The sequence below is a fragment of the Sinocyclocheilus grahami genome, unplaced genomic scaffold, assembly GCF_001515645.1.
Source record: "Sinocyclocheilus grahami isolate Dianchi unplaced genomic scaffold, SAMN03320097.WGS_v1.1 scaffold402.1, whole genome shotgun sequence".
NCBI lineage: Eukaryota > Metazoa > Chordata > Actinopteri > Cypriniformes > Cyprinidae > Sinocyclocheilus > Sinocyclocheilus grahami.
The window spans coordinates 715,805-733,519 of record NW_015505581.1 but is presented as its reverse complement, the minus strand read 5'-3'; the positions used below and the strand labels follow the sequence as shown (position 1 = coordinate 733,519).

Genomic DNA, 17,715 nt, shown 5'->3' with positions numbered 1-17,715 from the left:
ATTTATATCTCAAAATGAAAGAGTGACTGTTTTTCCATAATTGTGACTTTATTTCGCATAATTGTATCTTTATGTCTTACAATTGTTACTGCCTTATTTTAAACTTAATCTCACAATTACTATTTTCATTTTTTTACTTTGAGGGAGAAAGGGACTTTTAAACTTAGGAGATTTGTCAAGCTCTGCTTTAAATGAACACATGTGTAAACATTTCAAGCCTAATAATCACATTAGATATCAGTTTATTACATTGCTGTTTGTAAAACTGATCGTTAGAATCATTAAAAGATCAAAGTTCAACTAAAACATGAGATGACCAATAGCAAAAAGCCCCTAATGTGTGAATTTATCACTCAGTAAGGCATTGCATGTACAGGCATCTGTCTCTTCTTGTAATTTCTTCTTGTGTAGATTGTCGGGATCTGTAAACCATTTGTCAACTGTTCAACATATTTTCTAGAGCCTCATGTCCAGAAAAATGATTTATGGGAATTAGCAGATTATATTCACTAGAGGCTAGGAGTGCCACGTCTTCTGCTGTTAAATGTTAGCGGCGAGGTTAAGGCAACAATACTAAACACGAAACAGTCTGTTTGGAGCACCTTAGGGTTATTATCTAAGCACTTGGCCTTGTGTTGCTAAATTGTGTGACCTGACAGAATATTGTTCTGTAATGAATATGTTGAACAGTGTTAGTGTTTTCTTAATCTTTGTTAGAGAGGTTTGCTGTAAAGCATTGCTTGAGAATATTCATTTGTCTCCCTCTTGGCCGATGTCTTGGCGGTGTTAGATTGCAATCGTCTGAACATCTGCAGCTCATTCTTCTTCTTCTTCTTCTTTTTTTTAAGTGAAATGTGTCACATGGTATTACTTTTACCCCCATGAGCTACAGCTATTTTCAGTTTAAGTTGAGCTTAAAACGATGCTATAAACACATGGGGTCATATAGCTCTTAGTGTTTGTATGTACGCAGTATTACCTGTAGATACCTATGAATCCTGCCGCAATCAAGTGATTTTAGTGCATCTCCAAAGCTATATCAGATCTCTTTTCTCCATAGCATGTAGGGCTGCACAATTATGACAAAAATCATAATTGCCGATTATTCCCTTGAAATTGTAATTGCGATTATTAATTACGATTATCACAATTTACTTTGAAAGATGTTTATACCATTGTTTGATGCAAGTGCATGCCGTATTTTTATATGAAAATAAACAAGCTGAAAACTTTTAGTGCTTTTCTATAGTATTAAGCCTCAAATGTCAACTATACATCGGATTGGTTTCTTCTTTAAATTAGGCCTATAAAAAAAGTAAAAATATGAATGGTATTATAATGTTATACTAAAACTAAAACAATGGGAAAACCCTTAAGAGAACATCTTAAGCGTGCAGAATAACCTAAGTGGACTTTGAACGATTAATTGCCGCTTTGAACGATTATGTAATTGTGGCATCCATAATTGAAATCGCGATTAGAAATTCGATTAATTGTGCAGCCCTAATAGCATGGCTAATTTTGGTTAGTTTTCCCTTCACGTTAGATTACTTTCATAATGTATGTTTTCTTATGGTCACAAAGTGATGGTAGGATAACAGACTGAGCTCTGAGAGACCCTCTGCTGTGTTCAAAATACTCAGTTACAGACCTTGCATGGAAAATCTGATGCACTTCGTTAAATCTGTTTGTAGTGATGGTCTGTGCATGAGCTAACATGTATATTTTCCGCTTTTAAGATCTCATATAAAAATCCCAGTTCTTATTGTTTATTATTTCTTTTTTTATCATTTTTTAAAAATGTTTTTGCAGCTTAACGTAAAATAAAATAAAGCTTTATTTTTGTTTTAAATAAATGCTTATTTGTAATTCTAGTTAAGGCACTTTTTTGGTAAGCTATATATGAGTTGTATTTTAATGTTAGTGTTTAGTGTTGATTTACAGATATAGTGGGGTACACACAAAAGTGTGCTTCATGTGGGAGCATAAGTATTTAGTTTTCGTTTGTAATATTAGTCATAAATACACTACAGTTCAAAAGTTTGGGGTCAGTAAAAATAAATAAATAAAAATTAGTACTTTTATTCTGAAAGGAATCTTTAGATTCTTCATTCTTTAGAACTTTATATTCATGAAAGAATCCTTAAAAAGATGTATCACAGTTATGTAAGATGTATCAATGTTAAGCAGGACAACTGTTTTCAGCATTGATGATAATGAGAAATGTTTCTTGAGCAGCTAATCAGCATATTAGAATGATTTCTGAAGGGTCATATGTGACACTGAAGACTGGAGTAATGATGCTGAAAATTCAGCTTGGCATCACAAGAATAGATTACATTTTAAAACAGAAAACAGTTATTTTAGATTGTTATAATATTTCAAAATAAGACTGATTTACTGTATTTTTGAGCAGATGAGTGCAGCATTGGTGAGCATTAAAAGTCGTCTTTTAAAGTTTAAAACTCACTGACCCCATAATACTTTTGAATAGTACACTCTAAAAAAAATGCTGGGTTGTTTCAACCCAACTTTTGGGTTAAAAATGTAATGTAAAAATTTAACCCAACAGTCGGGTTAGTCCATATTTGACCCAAAGTTGGTGGCCTTGTGTTGCTAAATTGTGTGACCTGACAGAATATTGTTCTGTAATGAATATGTTGAACAGTGTTAGTGTTTTCTTAATCTTTGTTAGAGAGGTTTGCTGTAAAGCATTGCTTGAGAATATTCATTTGTCTCCCTCTTGGCCGATGTCTTGGCGGTGTTAGATTGCAATCGTCTGAACATCTGCAGCTCATTCTTCTTCTTCTTCTTCTTTTTTTTAAGTGAAATGTGTCACATGGTATTACTTTTACCCCCATGAGCTACAGCTATTTTCAGTTTAAGTTGAGCTTAAAACGATGCTATAAACACATGGGGTCATATAGCTCTTAGTGTTTGTATGTACGCAGTATTACCTGTAGATACCTATGAATCCTGCCGCAATCAAGTGATTTTAGTGCATCTCCAAAGCTATATCAGATCTCTTTTCTCCATAGCATGTAGGGCTGCACAATTATGACAAAAATCATAATTGCCGATTATTCCCTTGAAATTGTAATTGCGATTATTAATTACGATTATCACAATTTACTTTGAAAGATGTTTATACCATTGTTTGATGCAAGTGCATGCCGTATTTTTATATGAAAATAAACAAGCTGAAAACTTTTAGTGCTTTTCTATAGTATTAAGCCTCAAATGTCAACTATACATCGGATTGGTTTCTTCTTTAAATTAGGCCTATAAAAAAAGTAAAAATATGAATGGTATTATAATGTTATACTAAAACTAAAACAATGGGAAAACCCTTAAGAGAACATCTTAAGCGTGCAGAATAACCTAAGTGGACTTTGAACGATTAATTGCCGCTTTGAACGATTATGTAATTGTGGCATCCATAATTGAAATCGCGATTAGAAATTCGATTAATTGTGCAGCCCTAATAGCATGGCTAATTTTGGTTAGTTTTCCCTTCACGTTAGATTACTTTCATAATGTATGTTTTCTTATGGTCACAAAGTGATGGTAGGATAACAGACTGAGCTCTGAGAGACCCTCTGCTGTGTTCAAAATACTCAGTTACAGACCTTGCATGGAAAATCTGATGCACTTCGTTAAATCTGTTTGTAGTGATGGTCTGTGCATGAGCTAACATGTATATTTTCCGCTTTTAAGATCTCATATAAAAATCCCAGTTCTTATTGTTTATTATTTCTTTTTTTATCATTTTTTAAAAATGTTTTTGCAGCTTAACGTAAAATAAAATAAAGCTTTATTTTTGTTTTAAATAAATGCTTATTTGTAATTCTAGTTAAGGCACTTTTTTGGTAAGCTATATATGAGTTGTATTTTAATGTTAGTGTTTAGTGTTGATTTACAGATATAGTGGGGTACACACAAAAGTGTGCTTCATGTGGGAGCATAAGTATTTAGTTTTCGTTTGTAATATTAGTCATAAATACACTACAGTTCAAAAGTTTGGGGTCAGTAAAAATAAATAAATAAAAATTAGTACTTTTATTCTGAAAGGAATCTTTAGATTCTTCATTCTTTAGAACTTTATATTCATGAAAGAATCCTTAAAAAGATGTATCACAGTTATGTAAGATGTATCAATGTTAAGCAGGACAACTGTTTTCAGCATTGATGATAATGAGAAATGTTTCTTGAGCAGCTAATCAGCATATTAGAATGATTTCTGAAGGGTCATATGTGACACTGAAGACTGGCGTAATGATGCTGAAAATTCAGCTTTGCATCACAAGAATAGATTACATTTTAAAACAGAAAACAGTTATTTTAGATTGTTATAATATTTCAAAATAAGACTGATTTACTGTATTTTTGAGCAGATGAGTGCAGCATTGGTGAGCATTAAAAGTCGTCTTTTAAAGTTTAAAACTCACTGACCCCATAATACTTTTGAATAGTACACTCTAAAAAAAATGCTGGGTTGTTTCAACCCAACTTTTGGGTTAAAAATGTAATGTAAAAATTTAACCCAACAGTCGGGTTAGTCCATATTTGACCCAAAGTTGGGTTGAAACAACCCAGCATTTTTAGAGTGTAGTGTGATTTTTTGCTGAGTCCACTTGACTAAATTAGGATACACAATAAAGTAAATATTAAGGTTTTAATCACAAAAATGTACTTATTACATATTTTTACAGTGCAGACATTTAATTTTATTGCAGTAACAACAAGGAATTAACAGGGCTGAATGTGTCCACATAACTAACTGTAATAAAGGTAGTTTTCAAAAGTACACCATCAGGGTTGTCAAAGTTCAAAGAAAAAATGGCCTTTAATTCCTGTTAATGCAATTGCAAAAAATTGTTTTTGATGTGATGCACTCTTTTCTGTATCTATTAGCATAGATTAAAGTCGCCACCAGGTTGCTGTTACAAGAAAATGTATGTGGAAATATCAGTGTAATGCGCCTTCAAACGTCTATGACTTAATTCTGGCTAACCCCCACTCGTGCTTTAAAATGTCAGTCTAAATCAGAGACAAACCGAGCTTATTTTTAATCTTGACCATAAATGTTCAGTGGAAAGCTGAGATCACGGCACTGCCCCCCTTCCTTTCCCTCTCCCTCTCTTTCTCTATGCACCCTATTGTGCCTCAGAAATCTTTATAAAATCTCTGCAGCTCTTACCGGTATGGATGTGCTCCACATTTTATGTGCACAATTAGGAAAAGGCAACATGCACAGAAACGGTGATTAAACAATCGAGGACACATCCTCTGCCCGCAGTGTCTACGCACGAGTATGTGACCTGCTGGATGACCCTGTAATTAGCAGCCTCATCAGATTGGTAACGTCTCCCGTTGTGCTTCTGTGAGACTTCAATCTCAACATGAAGTATCAAGAAGGGTCTTTTTAAAACTCAAATGCATGCTCACTTGTGGTTAAAGGGGGTCATATGATGCTGCTAAAAAGAACATTATTTTGTCTATTTGGTGTAATGAAATGTGTTTATGCGGTTTAAGGTTAAAAAAACACATTATTTTCCACATACTGTACATTATTGTTTCTCCTCTATTCCCCTCCTTTCGCATTGATTTTTACGAAGCTCATCGGTCATTGTGACCTTGGAGTGTGCATTGTGATTGGCCGAATACCTCCAGCGTGTGACGTAAATGTTACGCCCCTTACCATACTGTGATGCCTTGTCTGGCCGGAGCGTAACATAAGACCATGTCTGCATTTGTGATCGGAGAAATGACAAACAACAAGCGCTACTCTACACTGCCCAAAAAACTCGCGTTTGAATCATCAGTGGCAAATTCTTTAAATATAAAAAACGTACTTACAGTCTGTGAGTCAGAACAGCCGGCATTGTAGTCTACTCTCCCAGGATCAGGAAACAGTCCTCCATAAAATGTGCTGCACACATCTGAATATTTGGGTTGAAGTGCTCTGGAACAGTGTTGTAAATACAACTTAACCACTGATTTCTGGTCGTGTCCTCTTTTGGAAGGCCAAACAAAGTAGTTTCACTTTCACAACGAAACAGCGTCACACACCGCGACCTTGAGTGAGCGGAGGCCGGCTTGAGTGAGCAGAGACGGGCGGGCAGGCTTGAGAACGGTGCGGCCGGCGGATTCGACGAAGGAGCGTCCGGCGGGCTTGCGGCAACCATATATGACGACCCCAGGCTGGACTCCGCTTCGTCCATGGTGAAAGGCGATCCACAGTGCGAAGTTGATGTATTTCCTCAGCGACCAGCACGGATCAGCTCTAGGCATGACGAAGCCATATCGTCCTCTTTTGGAAGGCCATCCATAGTTTCGCTTTCACAACGAAACACAGCGTCTTCACGACATGGCGGCGGCAACAACAATACTACAGCGAGAATAAAAGTTATGCCTTCTTTCTTTGCATGAACATTTGGGCGGCGTTATGCAAATCTTCCCACATCGTGACGTAGACATGTGGGGGCATGTTAGAACGAGCCGTTTTAGGTAGGCGTGGTCGACTCAACTTTTATAAACAATATCTCTTTGGATTTGAGACTTTAGTCTTTGCAACTTTGCAGATCTTCTTTATGCACCAAGAGAACACTCCAAAGAGAACGGAAAAATTGAAATCCCATCATATGACCCCTTTAACTGTGCTTTTAATCTCTCTTCGGCCCTTAAAATTATTCAAGTTTTGGTGCAACATAATAACCATTTTATTTGTAACAGCTGTCTTCCGAATCTCCTGTGGTATGTTCACGGATGTCCGGGCCCCTGGGTGTTCATTGACGTCATGTGACGTTGTGTTCCTCTTAAATGTCATTTTTTCTTGTTGATTAGAAACAATGGCGAAAGGAACAGGATGAACAGCCTTCTGGCTGCGTCCCAGTGGACTGGTTATTCAACTAAGAGACTAAATGACTACATGAGATTCATATAAACGTATGGCTCCACCTTCTTCTTTTCTTTACATAAAATGCTGCTTGAAAGCATATAAACATACATGCCTCAATGTGGGGCCTTTTCATAAGATGTTTTGAGTGTAGGTTAGTGATTGTGCATTACGTGGACTGTGATGGGACATGCCGGGCTGGTACAGCCCTGTAATGTGCCCCGGTTAGGACTGACATAGCACCAGTGTCTTATGACGCATGCTGGGTGTCAAGTGTTTAGAGACTGACAGTCGACAGGCAGCATATCATACGGCTGCAGGGGATTTAGTATCAGCTCTCTTACTCCTCACACTGGAGGTGTTCTTGAAATGTCTGAAGGTTTCTGCTTGAAGCCTTTGTAGCGAGTTGGTTTCCACTAGAATCAGTTTCATCCTGTTCCTGGAGGTAGTGATGCTGAAAACATACAGGTGCATCTCAATAAATTAGAATGTCGTGGAAAATAAAAAAAAAAACTGTGCACATGTAGTTTAATTCTCAATGCTTTGTTTATGTACAGTAAAGCTCTGGAATGCACAAGATGCTAAATCCAACATCCTGAACCCAAAAATCTCCCAAATTTCTTGCATTTTATAGTTGTTTGACACTTCAGTACAGTTGTTTACAGACTGGTCATTGATGCTTGTATTGGTTAATCATTATATTATTATTATCACCTATAACCAACTCTTGTTTTAACATTTGTTTATTTTATTTTTATGTTTGTTTGTTTGTTATATAGCATAAGAACAGAGTACAAGCATATTTCCTTATTTATTTATTTATCACAATTTTATTTATGTATTTATTTAAGCATCATCAAGTTGAGTTGGCTATTAGTCATCATTGTATTTATTTATTTAATCATTATCAAGTTGAGTTGGTTATAGTCAATATTCGCTTGTACTCTGTAATTATACTATATATACTATCATCATGCTTTGACTGAAAAAGGCCACCTTCACACATGCTTATTTTACCATGAGCCACAGGAGGCATCCTATTCCCATTTTCCCACAGCACTACAAGCACAAAGACTGCTCACAAGGACCAGTTCATCTCACTGGTGGGACTGACCACTATTCAGTGATGCAGTTGTCGTAACAGTGTAAAGAAAGCCTGTTAAAGGAATAGTTGAAAATAAAAATAAAACCGTATACTTTGAGCTTTATAAAGAAGTATCTGTATTTTTCACATCAGATTCACATATTGAAGCCAAAAGAACTACAAACAATGTGAATGGCAAGTGAACATGACTGTTTTGCACAAAGGATTGTTTGAATTCAAAAATTTTTTTGCTAAAGACAAAACTGTGATACAATCATATCTTATGCACCTACATTTATTGTATGTTAGTAAGAGAATAGTAATAATACTAAGAGAACTCAGGCATTTGAATTGATTAATGCACTTAATAAATGGACTGATATTCCTGTATGTACAATGCACTGATGTATTTTCCACATGCAGTACAAAAACAGCATTAAATACAACTTCACCAAGTGAAGAAATTCCCACATTCCCTTTTGACGGAGGATGTCTTAAAATGGCAACATCGAAATGTGTGGGTGGATAGATGTGTGGGCTAAAAATAGTACAGCAGAAATCGCCATAAATATTCATGAATGGGGGAAGAATGTGAGGCTACCTGCAGCTCTAAATATAGCGCTTCCGCTCGGATCCCTCGCACAGAGACGGGCTATTTATAGCAGCAGCTCTGCAGAAGCGCCTCGCTCTGACTGTGCACTGGGACCCATAGGAGACACAACATTAAAGATGAGGGACGGAAGCAGAAACCAAGTGAAAGCGACAGCCTCTGCCCCAAGCACAGGTATTTTTAGAGATGGATACGGTGTCCCCTCACACCAGAGCGTACAGTAGTGTGACTTAAAGATATGCGCCATGTATTTGTTTTCGTCCATTCAGAAGAATGCTGCTCTCTCTCTCTTTCTCTGTCTATATGTCTCTTGCTTCTGTATGCGGTCATATGAATGGGATGCACTGGGTCGATTATGTAATACAATGTTAGAGACGTCCGACTTGTCCTCGTGTGACATGCGGACATGCGATAGAGCTGGAGATTGTACTTATTTTAGCTGGACGAGCACTATATCTTTCAAACTCACATGCATTTTACAGGGTGGTTTGCACGTGTTCTAGATTCGAAGTTTTCAAATTGTAGTCCAGGGAGAAGTTCAGAAAAAATGGTGTAAAATTATATAATATTAATAATAATTAATAGTATTTTTAACCATTAAAGTGCATTTAATATAATAATTATTATATTAAATGCACTTTAATGGTTAAAAATACTATTAATTATTATTAATATTATATAATTTTACACCATTTTTTCTGAACTTCTCCCTGGACTACAATTTGAAAACTTCGAATCTAGAACACGTGCAAACCACCCTGTAAAATGCATGTGAGTTTGAAAGATATAGTGCTCGTCCAGCTAAAATAAGTACAATCTCCAGCTCTATCGCATGTCCGCATGTCACACGAGGACAAGTCGGACGTCTCTAACATTGTATTACATAATCGACCCAGTGCATCCCATTCATATGACCGCATACAGAAGCAAGAGACATATAGACAGAGAAAGAGAGAGAGAGCAGCATTCTTCTGAATGGACGAAAACAAATACATGGCGCATATCTTTAAGTCACACTACTGTACGCTCTGGTGTGAGGGGAACCATGAGCCACAGGAGGCATCCTATTCCCATTTTCCCACAGCACTACAAGCACAAAGACTGCTCACAAGGACCAGTTCATCTCACTGGTGGGACTGACCACTATTCAGTGATGCAGTTGTCGTAACAGTGTAAAGAAAGCCTGTTAAAGAAATAGTTGAAAATAAAAATAAAACCGTATACTTTGAGCTTTATAAAGAAGTATCTGTATTTTTCACATCAGATTCACATATTGAAGCCAAAAGAACTACAAACAATGTGAATGGCAAGTGAACATGACTGTTTTGCACAAAGGATTGTTTGAATTCAATTTTTTTTTTGCTAAAGACAAAACTGTGATACAATCATATCTTATGCACCTACATTTATTGTATGTTAGTAAGAGAATAGTAATAATACTAAGAGAACTCAGGCATTTGAATTGATTAATGCACTTAATAAATGGACTGATATTCCTGTATGTACAATGCACTGATGTATTTTCCACATGCAGTACAAAAACAGCATTAAATACAACTTCACCAAGTGAAGAAATTCCCACATTCCCTTTTGACGGAGGATGTCTTAAAATGGCAACATCGAAATGTGTGGGTGGATAGATGTGTGGGCTAAAAATAGTACAGCAGAAATCGCCATAAATATTCATGAATGGGGGAAGAATGTGAGGCTACCTGCAGCTCTAAATATAGCGCTTCCGCTCGGATCCCTCGCACAGAGACGGGCTATTTATAGCAGCAGCTCTGCAGAAGCGCCTCGCTCTGACTGTGCACTGGGACCCATAGGAGACACAACATTAAAGATGAGGGACGGAAGCAGAAACCAAGTGAAAGCGACAGCCTCTGCCCCAAGCACAGGTATTTTTAGAGATGGATACGGTGTCCCCTCACACCAGAGCGTACAGTAGTGTGACTTAAAGATATGCGCCATGTATTTGTTTTCGTCCATTCAGAAGAATGCTGCTCTCTCTCTCTTTCTCTGTCTATATGTCTCTTGCTTCTGTATGCGGTCATATGAATGGGATGCACTGGGTCGATTATGTAATACAATGTTAGAGACGTCCGACTTGTCCTCGTGTGACATGCGGACATGCGATAGAGCTGGAGATTGTACTTATTTTAGCTGGACGAGCACTATATCTTTCAAACTCACATGCATTTTACAGGGTGGTTTGCACGTGTTCTAGATTCGAAGTTTTCAAATTGTAGTCCAGGGAGAAGTTCAGAAAAAATGGTGTAAAATTATATAATATTAATAATAATTAATAGTATTTTTAACCATTAAAGTGCATTTAATATAATAATTATTATTATCATTATTGTTATTGAAAACAATTTCTTATAAATAGTTAATTATTAAATTATATATATATATATATGTACACACACAACACATATTTGTGGGGTGGGTGTGAAATATATTTCAAATTTGGCAAATTTATACATTTATTCTAATTGTAATTAATATTATATTTTAATAGACACTGATACATATGAAATATTTAGTATTTATTTTTAATAATAATTACTATTATTATTATGAATATATACTATTATATTAATATATATGAATTATATTACATTATAATTCTAATCAATATATTAACTATTTATTATATATTTATAAGAAATATTAAAGCCATTTTCTAGATGACCTGATATTATGTTCAAAGCACCTTTTAGAAATATTTAATATGCTCAAATGCTACGATCATGCAGATAAGAAGGTTAATAAAGCCTAATGCATGATAAACATAAACATAAAAAATAAAAACCTGAATATATGGTACATTTGGTCATAATTGAACTTGAGCAACATGAACTGCAGTATTACGTGTTGAACTAGAAAACAGAGGCTATAAATAGTGTTGTTTCCTTTATTGTATTATTGTTATTAATTTATGCAGTGCATTTCCTGCTCTCCCAAATATAGAAAACAATTGTCCATTGACTTGCAATGTTTTTCCACTCCTTCACGTTAACCTAATAACACACTGTTGATGAATACATTAGCAGTGGATCATTATCAAACAGACAGCGCATCAGAGGCAGGACTATTGATTCATATAATCACCAGATATTGTGTGATTCAATTCTGTGCCAGTTTGATTGGGAATTGACTTTACCTGAGGAGGATATTTTTAGGCTTCTCACATGCTTCCACGTCAATGAGCCGAGGCTATTTTTAACTTAGCATGCCTGCATCACATTGACCTTGAAAAACGCAGCTCATTCAGAGCTTTGCTGCCTCTGTGTCTCAGGAGGTCTTACCCACTCCACAAAACCTGAATCTGTCACTGAGATGGACAGTTTTACTGCACTCAGACTAGCTTAGAGGAGGATGACATCTCAAATGCATTTCTCTCATTCACCATGACAGACTTATTAGATATCTGTGTATGGAATAAGGTTGAAAGCAGTAGCTGTTTTGTCATTCTGTTGCGCTGTATACCGTGGCATTTAAAGGGATACTCCACTCAAAATGTGAAATTCTGTTATTATTTACTGACCCTTTATTCTGCAGGATGCAAAAGAATATGTTTGAAGAATGCTGGAACCCTTTCATCCTTTATCCACATTAGAGTCCACATTGAAAATATTGGATTAAAAACATGTACTTTATAGATAGAAAGTTTTCTATTTTAAAAATAAAATATATATTTAAAAATGTTTGTTATGATATAACATAACTGAAAAATATTAAATATTCTACTTGATTTCTAGGTTACAATACTATGTATATTTATGACATCGATCATGTGATTTAAATCATTTAAAGGGATAGTGATATATTATAGCAAAAATTTAGCCACCTCTTCAAGAGCGCTTTAAGAGTTTTATTGGTTATCATCTATAACATGAACATATTTTTAGTTTATCAGTATCATCCAGAATTTTAGTATTGGTGTACTCCTATTGGATAACATAATAGTCAGGTTTTACAAAAACTTGTGGAGTTCATGCAGTTTTGAGTGCACTCAACTTGTTATGATATATTATAATGTCATGTAAAAACTGTATTAAATTTAAAAAATAGTTTTGTTCACTAGTGGTCCCCACTTTATGTAAAGGTGTCACTTTTTCTTGAGTGATGTAGTGTTAGAGCTGCTGGCTTGGTATTAGTGAGGCACTGAAACATAATCCAGAGTTTGGAGTCATGCAGATCACAGAGACTGATATACTGTATGTCTAGCTCTGTCATATTAACCCGCAACGCTAGTGCTTACGTCTAGATTGATGCAGGAAGAGAGTATCTCGCTGTGCGTTTGTGTGTAACCATTTTTATCAAGGTCTCAGTGACCTTCTGCACTAGTTCAGGTCATTGACACAGGGTGTGCACTGCACATATAGAGACGCTGGGTACAGTTTATCTCATAGAATTGTCAAAAAAAAAATCATCCTAATAAAGTATCCAGGTGAATTGTATGAACCCTTTCTTTTTGTTTTTCTTTCCTCAGTTTTGATGTTGACAATGGGCTGTCGGTGGGCCGCAGTCCTCTGGAGTCCCAGGCCAGTCCAGGCTCCGGCCTTGTGCTGCAGGCCAATTTCCCTCACAGTCAGCGGCGGGAGTCCTTCCTGTATCGCTCCGATTCTGACTTTGACCTTTCACCCAAGGCCATGTCCCGAAACTCATCCACGGCCAGCGAGCTGTGAGTATCACTTGTGTCATTCATTATCCCCTAATATCACTCAGGAAATGTCAGGACTCTACATACTAAATGCATTTATGATGGCTTTTAATTCTTTAAATAATTTTTTTTTAAATAACAATTTTTTAAAATATATGTTATTTTTAATTTACACTACCTTTCAGAAGATTTGTTGAAAGATTTTTAAAAAATATTTTTTTAATATACATTTATTCAACAAGGCTCCATTACACCGATAAAAATACATTTATAAATGCCAGAAAAGATTTTTATAATGTTACAAAATAATAAAATAAAAATAAATAAATTTCAAATAAATGGTGTTCTTTTGAACTTCATCAAAGTATCCTGAACAAAATGTGTATTGCCATTTTCACAAAAATATTAAGCAGCACAACTGTTTTCAACATTGATAATAATAAGAAATGTTTTTTGAGCACCAAATCAGCATATTAGAATGATTTCTGAAGGATCATGTGACACTGAAGACTGGAGTAATGGTGCTGAAAATTCAGTTTTGCCATCACAGGAATAAATTACATTTTAAAAATTAATATGATGGAAAACTGTTATTTTATATTGTAATACTATTTCACATTATTACTGTTTTACTGTGTTTTTGATCACATAAATGCAGCCTTGCTGAGCATTAAGAGGCATAAAAAACATCCTACCGGCCCCAAATTTTTGAATGGTCACCAGTCTCAACCAGAAAAAAAAAAAGTAGTTTTCATGTGCATGTTGTTTGAGTCACGTGTTACAAGCTACACAAGTGTGTACTTGAGCTACAGTGTTTTGTGGCTGGAAGAGTTCTGTTAATTGGGACTGTAAATGTTTGCCTCATAACAGATGTGGCTTACTCCAGCTGGTTGATTATGTTTGAAACAAAGTTCTCCCAAGACACACTTTTTTAATAGTGTATTACATCAAATCATATTGCTCGGTCATTTTGGAAAATCCAAGGCGCTGGTTAAAAACTCCTTATTATTACCACTTCCAGCTGTTCTTTCCATCTGAGCACGCTTGCATGTCAGCTCTGGTTTGCCGGGATTTCAAGTCGGAAAAAGGGCACCACATTTTCTGCAGTTTATTTTTCCAGCCTGCGTCAAAGCCACTCGCCCAAATTGAAACACCTTGAGGCTGGTTTACACCACCCCAATAAGCACCAACAGGGTGAATACAACCACCTACAACTGCTGTTTGTTGGGCTGATGTAAACTAGTGTGCTCAATCACAGGTCACCAACTCTTGCTTATCTTTTCAAAGGGAAGAGAGTTTGAAGCACTGGGAAGTCAACTGGCTAAATCGGTGAGAAGATATAGAAAAATATTGACCTGCTCTTTAAAGGACTTTCCCCCATTTCTCCATTACAGATTCCAGGCTGGTTCTCTCCCCTAGACCAGTCTAACATCATAGCTTCCCCTGTTTACTCTTCGCCGCCATGAGCATTACTCATTCCATCAAAGAGGCTTTGGAATATATGAATAAAGATGCAATTCCCAATGTGTTCCCTAGTTCGGCTTCTCTCCCGCTGCTCCTAAAATACGTGCATGACACACCCAATCTGAGCCCATCTGTGTTCTTATTACGTATTTCCATAAGCTTTTAATGTAGGATATCTAATATCCCATTGGAGAATCTGCGGTACCTTCCTTATGCTGAGCTGTATTTCTTTATTTCCATCCAAACTGCATGTTAATCCAAAGTGTATTACTGCCCGCTTGCTCTTTTGAATGATGGTGTGCTGTAACCTGAAGCCGACCACATCCTTAAGTCCCCACAGTTAAACTCTTAGCCATTCGTTTTCACTGATCCTTAAGTCATTTTATGTGCCTCCTTTTATTATTGGGAGATTAAAGAGCTGTCTTTTCCAATATGTAATTTTTGTGTTTGATTTGTGAATTGTTAATGTATTTTTCTCTTACAGACATGGAGAAGACATGATAGTTACACCGTTTGCACAGGTTAGTATTGGAGTGGGCCTTGAAAATGAAAGCTTGCGTAGTTGGTCTGACATTAATGGGCATTTAGACTTTGCATCATGTGGTTTCAGCTGACCACTCTGTTGAGGAACTTGGTAGTTTGACTTTGCTTCCCTATATTTTAAAGAGAGATTAATCTCCTAATATTTAGAAGTGTCTTTCTTTGTGTAAGTGGAGTGTGCTGCCTTTGGCCTTTGCGGGAACAGCCCTTCTGCACTTATGCAGCTTGCTTTACGTGGGATTTGCGTCACCACTGTACTCGGTTTACAAAACAGGCTAGGAATCCAATAGCGCATTTGCCGATATGGATGCTGACAGATGAGAAATCTGCATGGCTTTGGAAATCAGATAGCCTTCATGTCCTTTTGAAACTCCAAAAGAGCTGCAGAATTTCAGACAAGCCAGACGTTTTACGCAAATGTTTTGTTTTCTAGGTCACCTCTCTATGTAACATTTATTCTCTCTCACTCGCTGCAAAAATCATTTTATTAACCTGTTTTATCTTGTTTTCAAGTAATAGTACCTAAACATTTAAAAAAATACGATGAATGCATTTGAGAAGCAAAATGGCTCAATATGTTAAGAATTTTCAAATTGTTACTTGCTGTTTAAGTTTACTGTTAGACATAATTGTGTGAAATTTAAGTTTAAAGCAATTTATAACATTTTACTATATATGTGTGTGTATATGTGACCCTGGACCACAAAACCAGTCATAAGGGTAAATTTTTTAAAATTGAGATTTGTACATCACTGAATAAATAAGCGTCCCATTGATGTATGGTTTGTTAGGATAGGACAATATTTGGCCGAGATACAACTATTTGAAAATCTGGAATCTGAGGGTGCAAAAAAATCAAAATATTGAGAAAATCGCCTTTAAAGTTGTCCAAATGAAGTTCTTAGCAATGCATATTACTAATCAAAAATGAAGTTTTAATATATTTACAGTAGGAAATTTACAAAATATCTTTATGGAACATGATCTTTACTTAATATCCTAATGATTTTTGGCATTAAAAAAATAGATAATTTTGACCCGTACAATGTATTTTTGGCTATTGCTACAAATATACTCCAGCGGCTTAAGACTGGTTTTGTGCTCCAGGGTCACATATAATAAAAGTATATTTTAAAACAAATACATTTGATCTGTTAATAAAATATACATTTTTCGTATAAATCCACTTTTATTATATAATATATAATATTATAAATTCTTTACTAAATATTATATATTTAATTCTATAAAACAATTAAAAAAAAACTAATATTACAATCAAAAACACTGATTTCTGAAACTTGGGTTGTGATTCTGCACATTCAGCTGTGCTCTTTCATTTAGTCAGGGAGAAGCTCTTGCATTGTTTTTGTCTGAAATTGAGAGGGATGCTTTTGTTGACACTCTATAAATCACAGATGGTGCAGCGTGTTGCTGTGAGGATGTCAGTTTGGGTGTTTCTGATGTCAGTGTGTGTGTGTGTGTGTGGCTCCTACAGTACTACTGTACATTTTGCTGCCTTAATCGGAAGTGCTTCATTCTGAAACCTCGTGTATGATTACATAATAGCACTACACAGATAAAAGGCACTCCTCCTGCTTGGTCCAGCCCCTCATCTTGGGTGACTGTAGCAGCTGAATGAAGGCCTGCTAGCACTCTTAATGCAGTTATATTCAGATATGAGTACCCATGTGATGTTTTACGCCTTGACTTTTCTTAATTAAACATGTAGCACACATATGTAGGATAAAAATGTTTTGATCTCAAAAGATTCATTTAGGCATTGTATGGAAAGGCTCAAATAAATTGTATGGATTTATTCAAATGAAATACAGAGTAGATTGGAGAGGCTGATTCTCAAAGCGTATCTGTTTTGTTCTTGTGTTCTGTTCTGCAGTTCAAAAGGATGCTGAATCGAGAACTAACCCAGCTGTCAGAGACTAGCAAGTCTGGAAACCAGGTCTCAGAGTTCATCTCCAGCACCTTCTTGGGTAAAACCAACTATTTTGTACTTTTTCTAATTTAATACAAATGTTTTTATTTCAAATTACACTATTAGAACAATACAAAAATATTATGATTTGTGAAGTTATTTTATTATTTATATATTATTATAAAATTTATAAATATTTTGAATTAGCTATCATTTTTATATTTTCAGTATTTTAGTAATTTTAAATATAGTATGATGTTTAGAGATGTTATGGGCTTTTGTCATTAGTTTTTTATATTTAATATATTATATGTATATTTTTGTTAACTATTTAGCTTTATTTTTATTTTAGTTTTAGTAATTTTAGTGCTTCAATTTATTTCAGTTAGTTTCTAAATAATTTCTAATTAATATTTGTGTTGTATTTTATTTCAGCTTTATTTTGCTAAAACTGGCAGGACAGTTTGACTTAACATTGTCAATGTTACAAATTTGCTTCAGTTTTGATTAGTGATTTACA

General features: G+C 35.5%; 1 protein-coding gene across 1 annotated transcript in view; it reads left to right on the top strand.

The window, feature by feature from the left end:
• The window catches only part of LOC107550590 (cAMP-specific 3',5'-cyclic phosphodiesterase 4C-like), a 35,803-nt gene that overhangs the window by 14,665 nt on the left and 3,423 nt on the right, over window positions 1-17,715 (top strand). Inside the window, exons 2-5 of the mRNA XM_016231894.1 lie at window positions 13,088-13,279; window positions 14,546-14,587; window positions 15,207-15,243; window positions 17,160-17,253. Of these exons, the coding sequence (XP_016087380.1) occupies window positions 13,088-13,279; window positions 14,546-14,587; window positions 15,207-15,243; window positions 17,160-17,253 (365 nt within the window). The remainder of the gene's footprint in view (window positions 1-13,087; window positions 13,280-14,545; window positions 14,588-15,206; window positions 15,244-17,159; window positions 17,254-17,715) is intronic.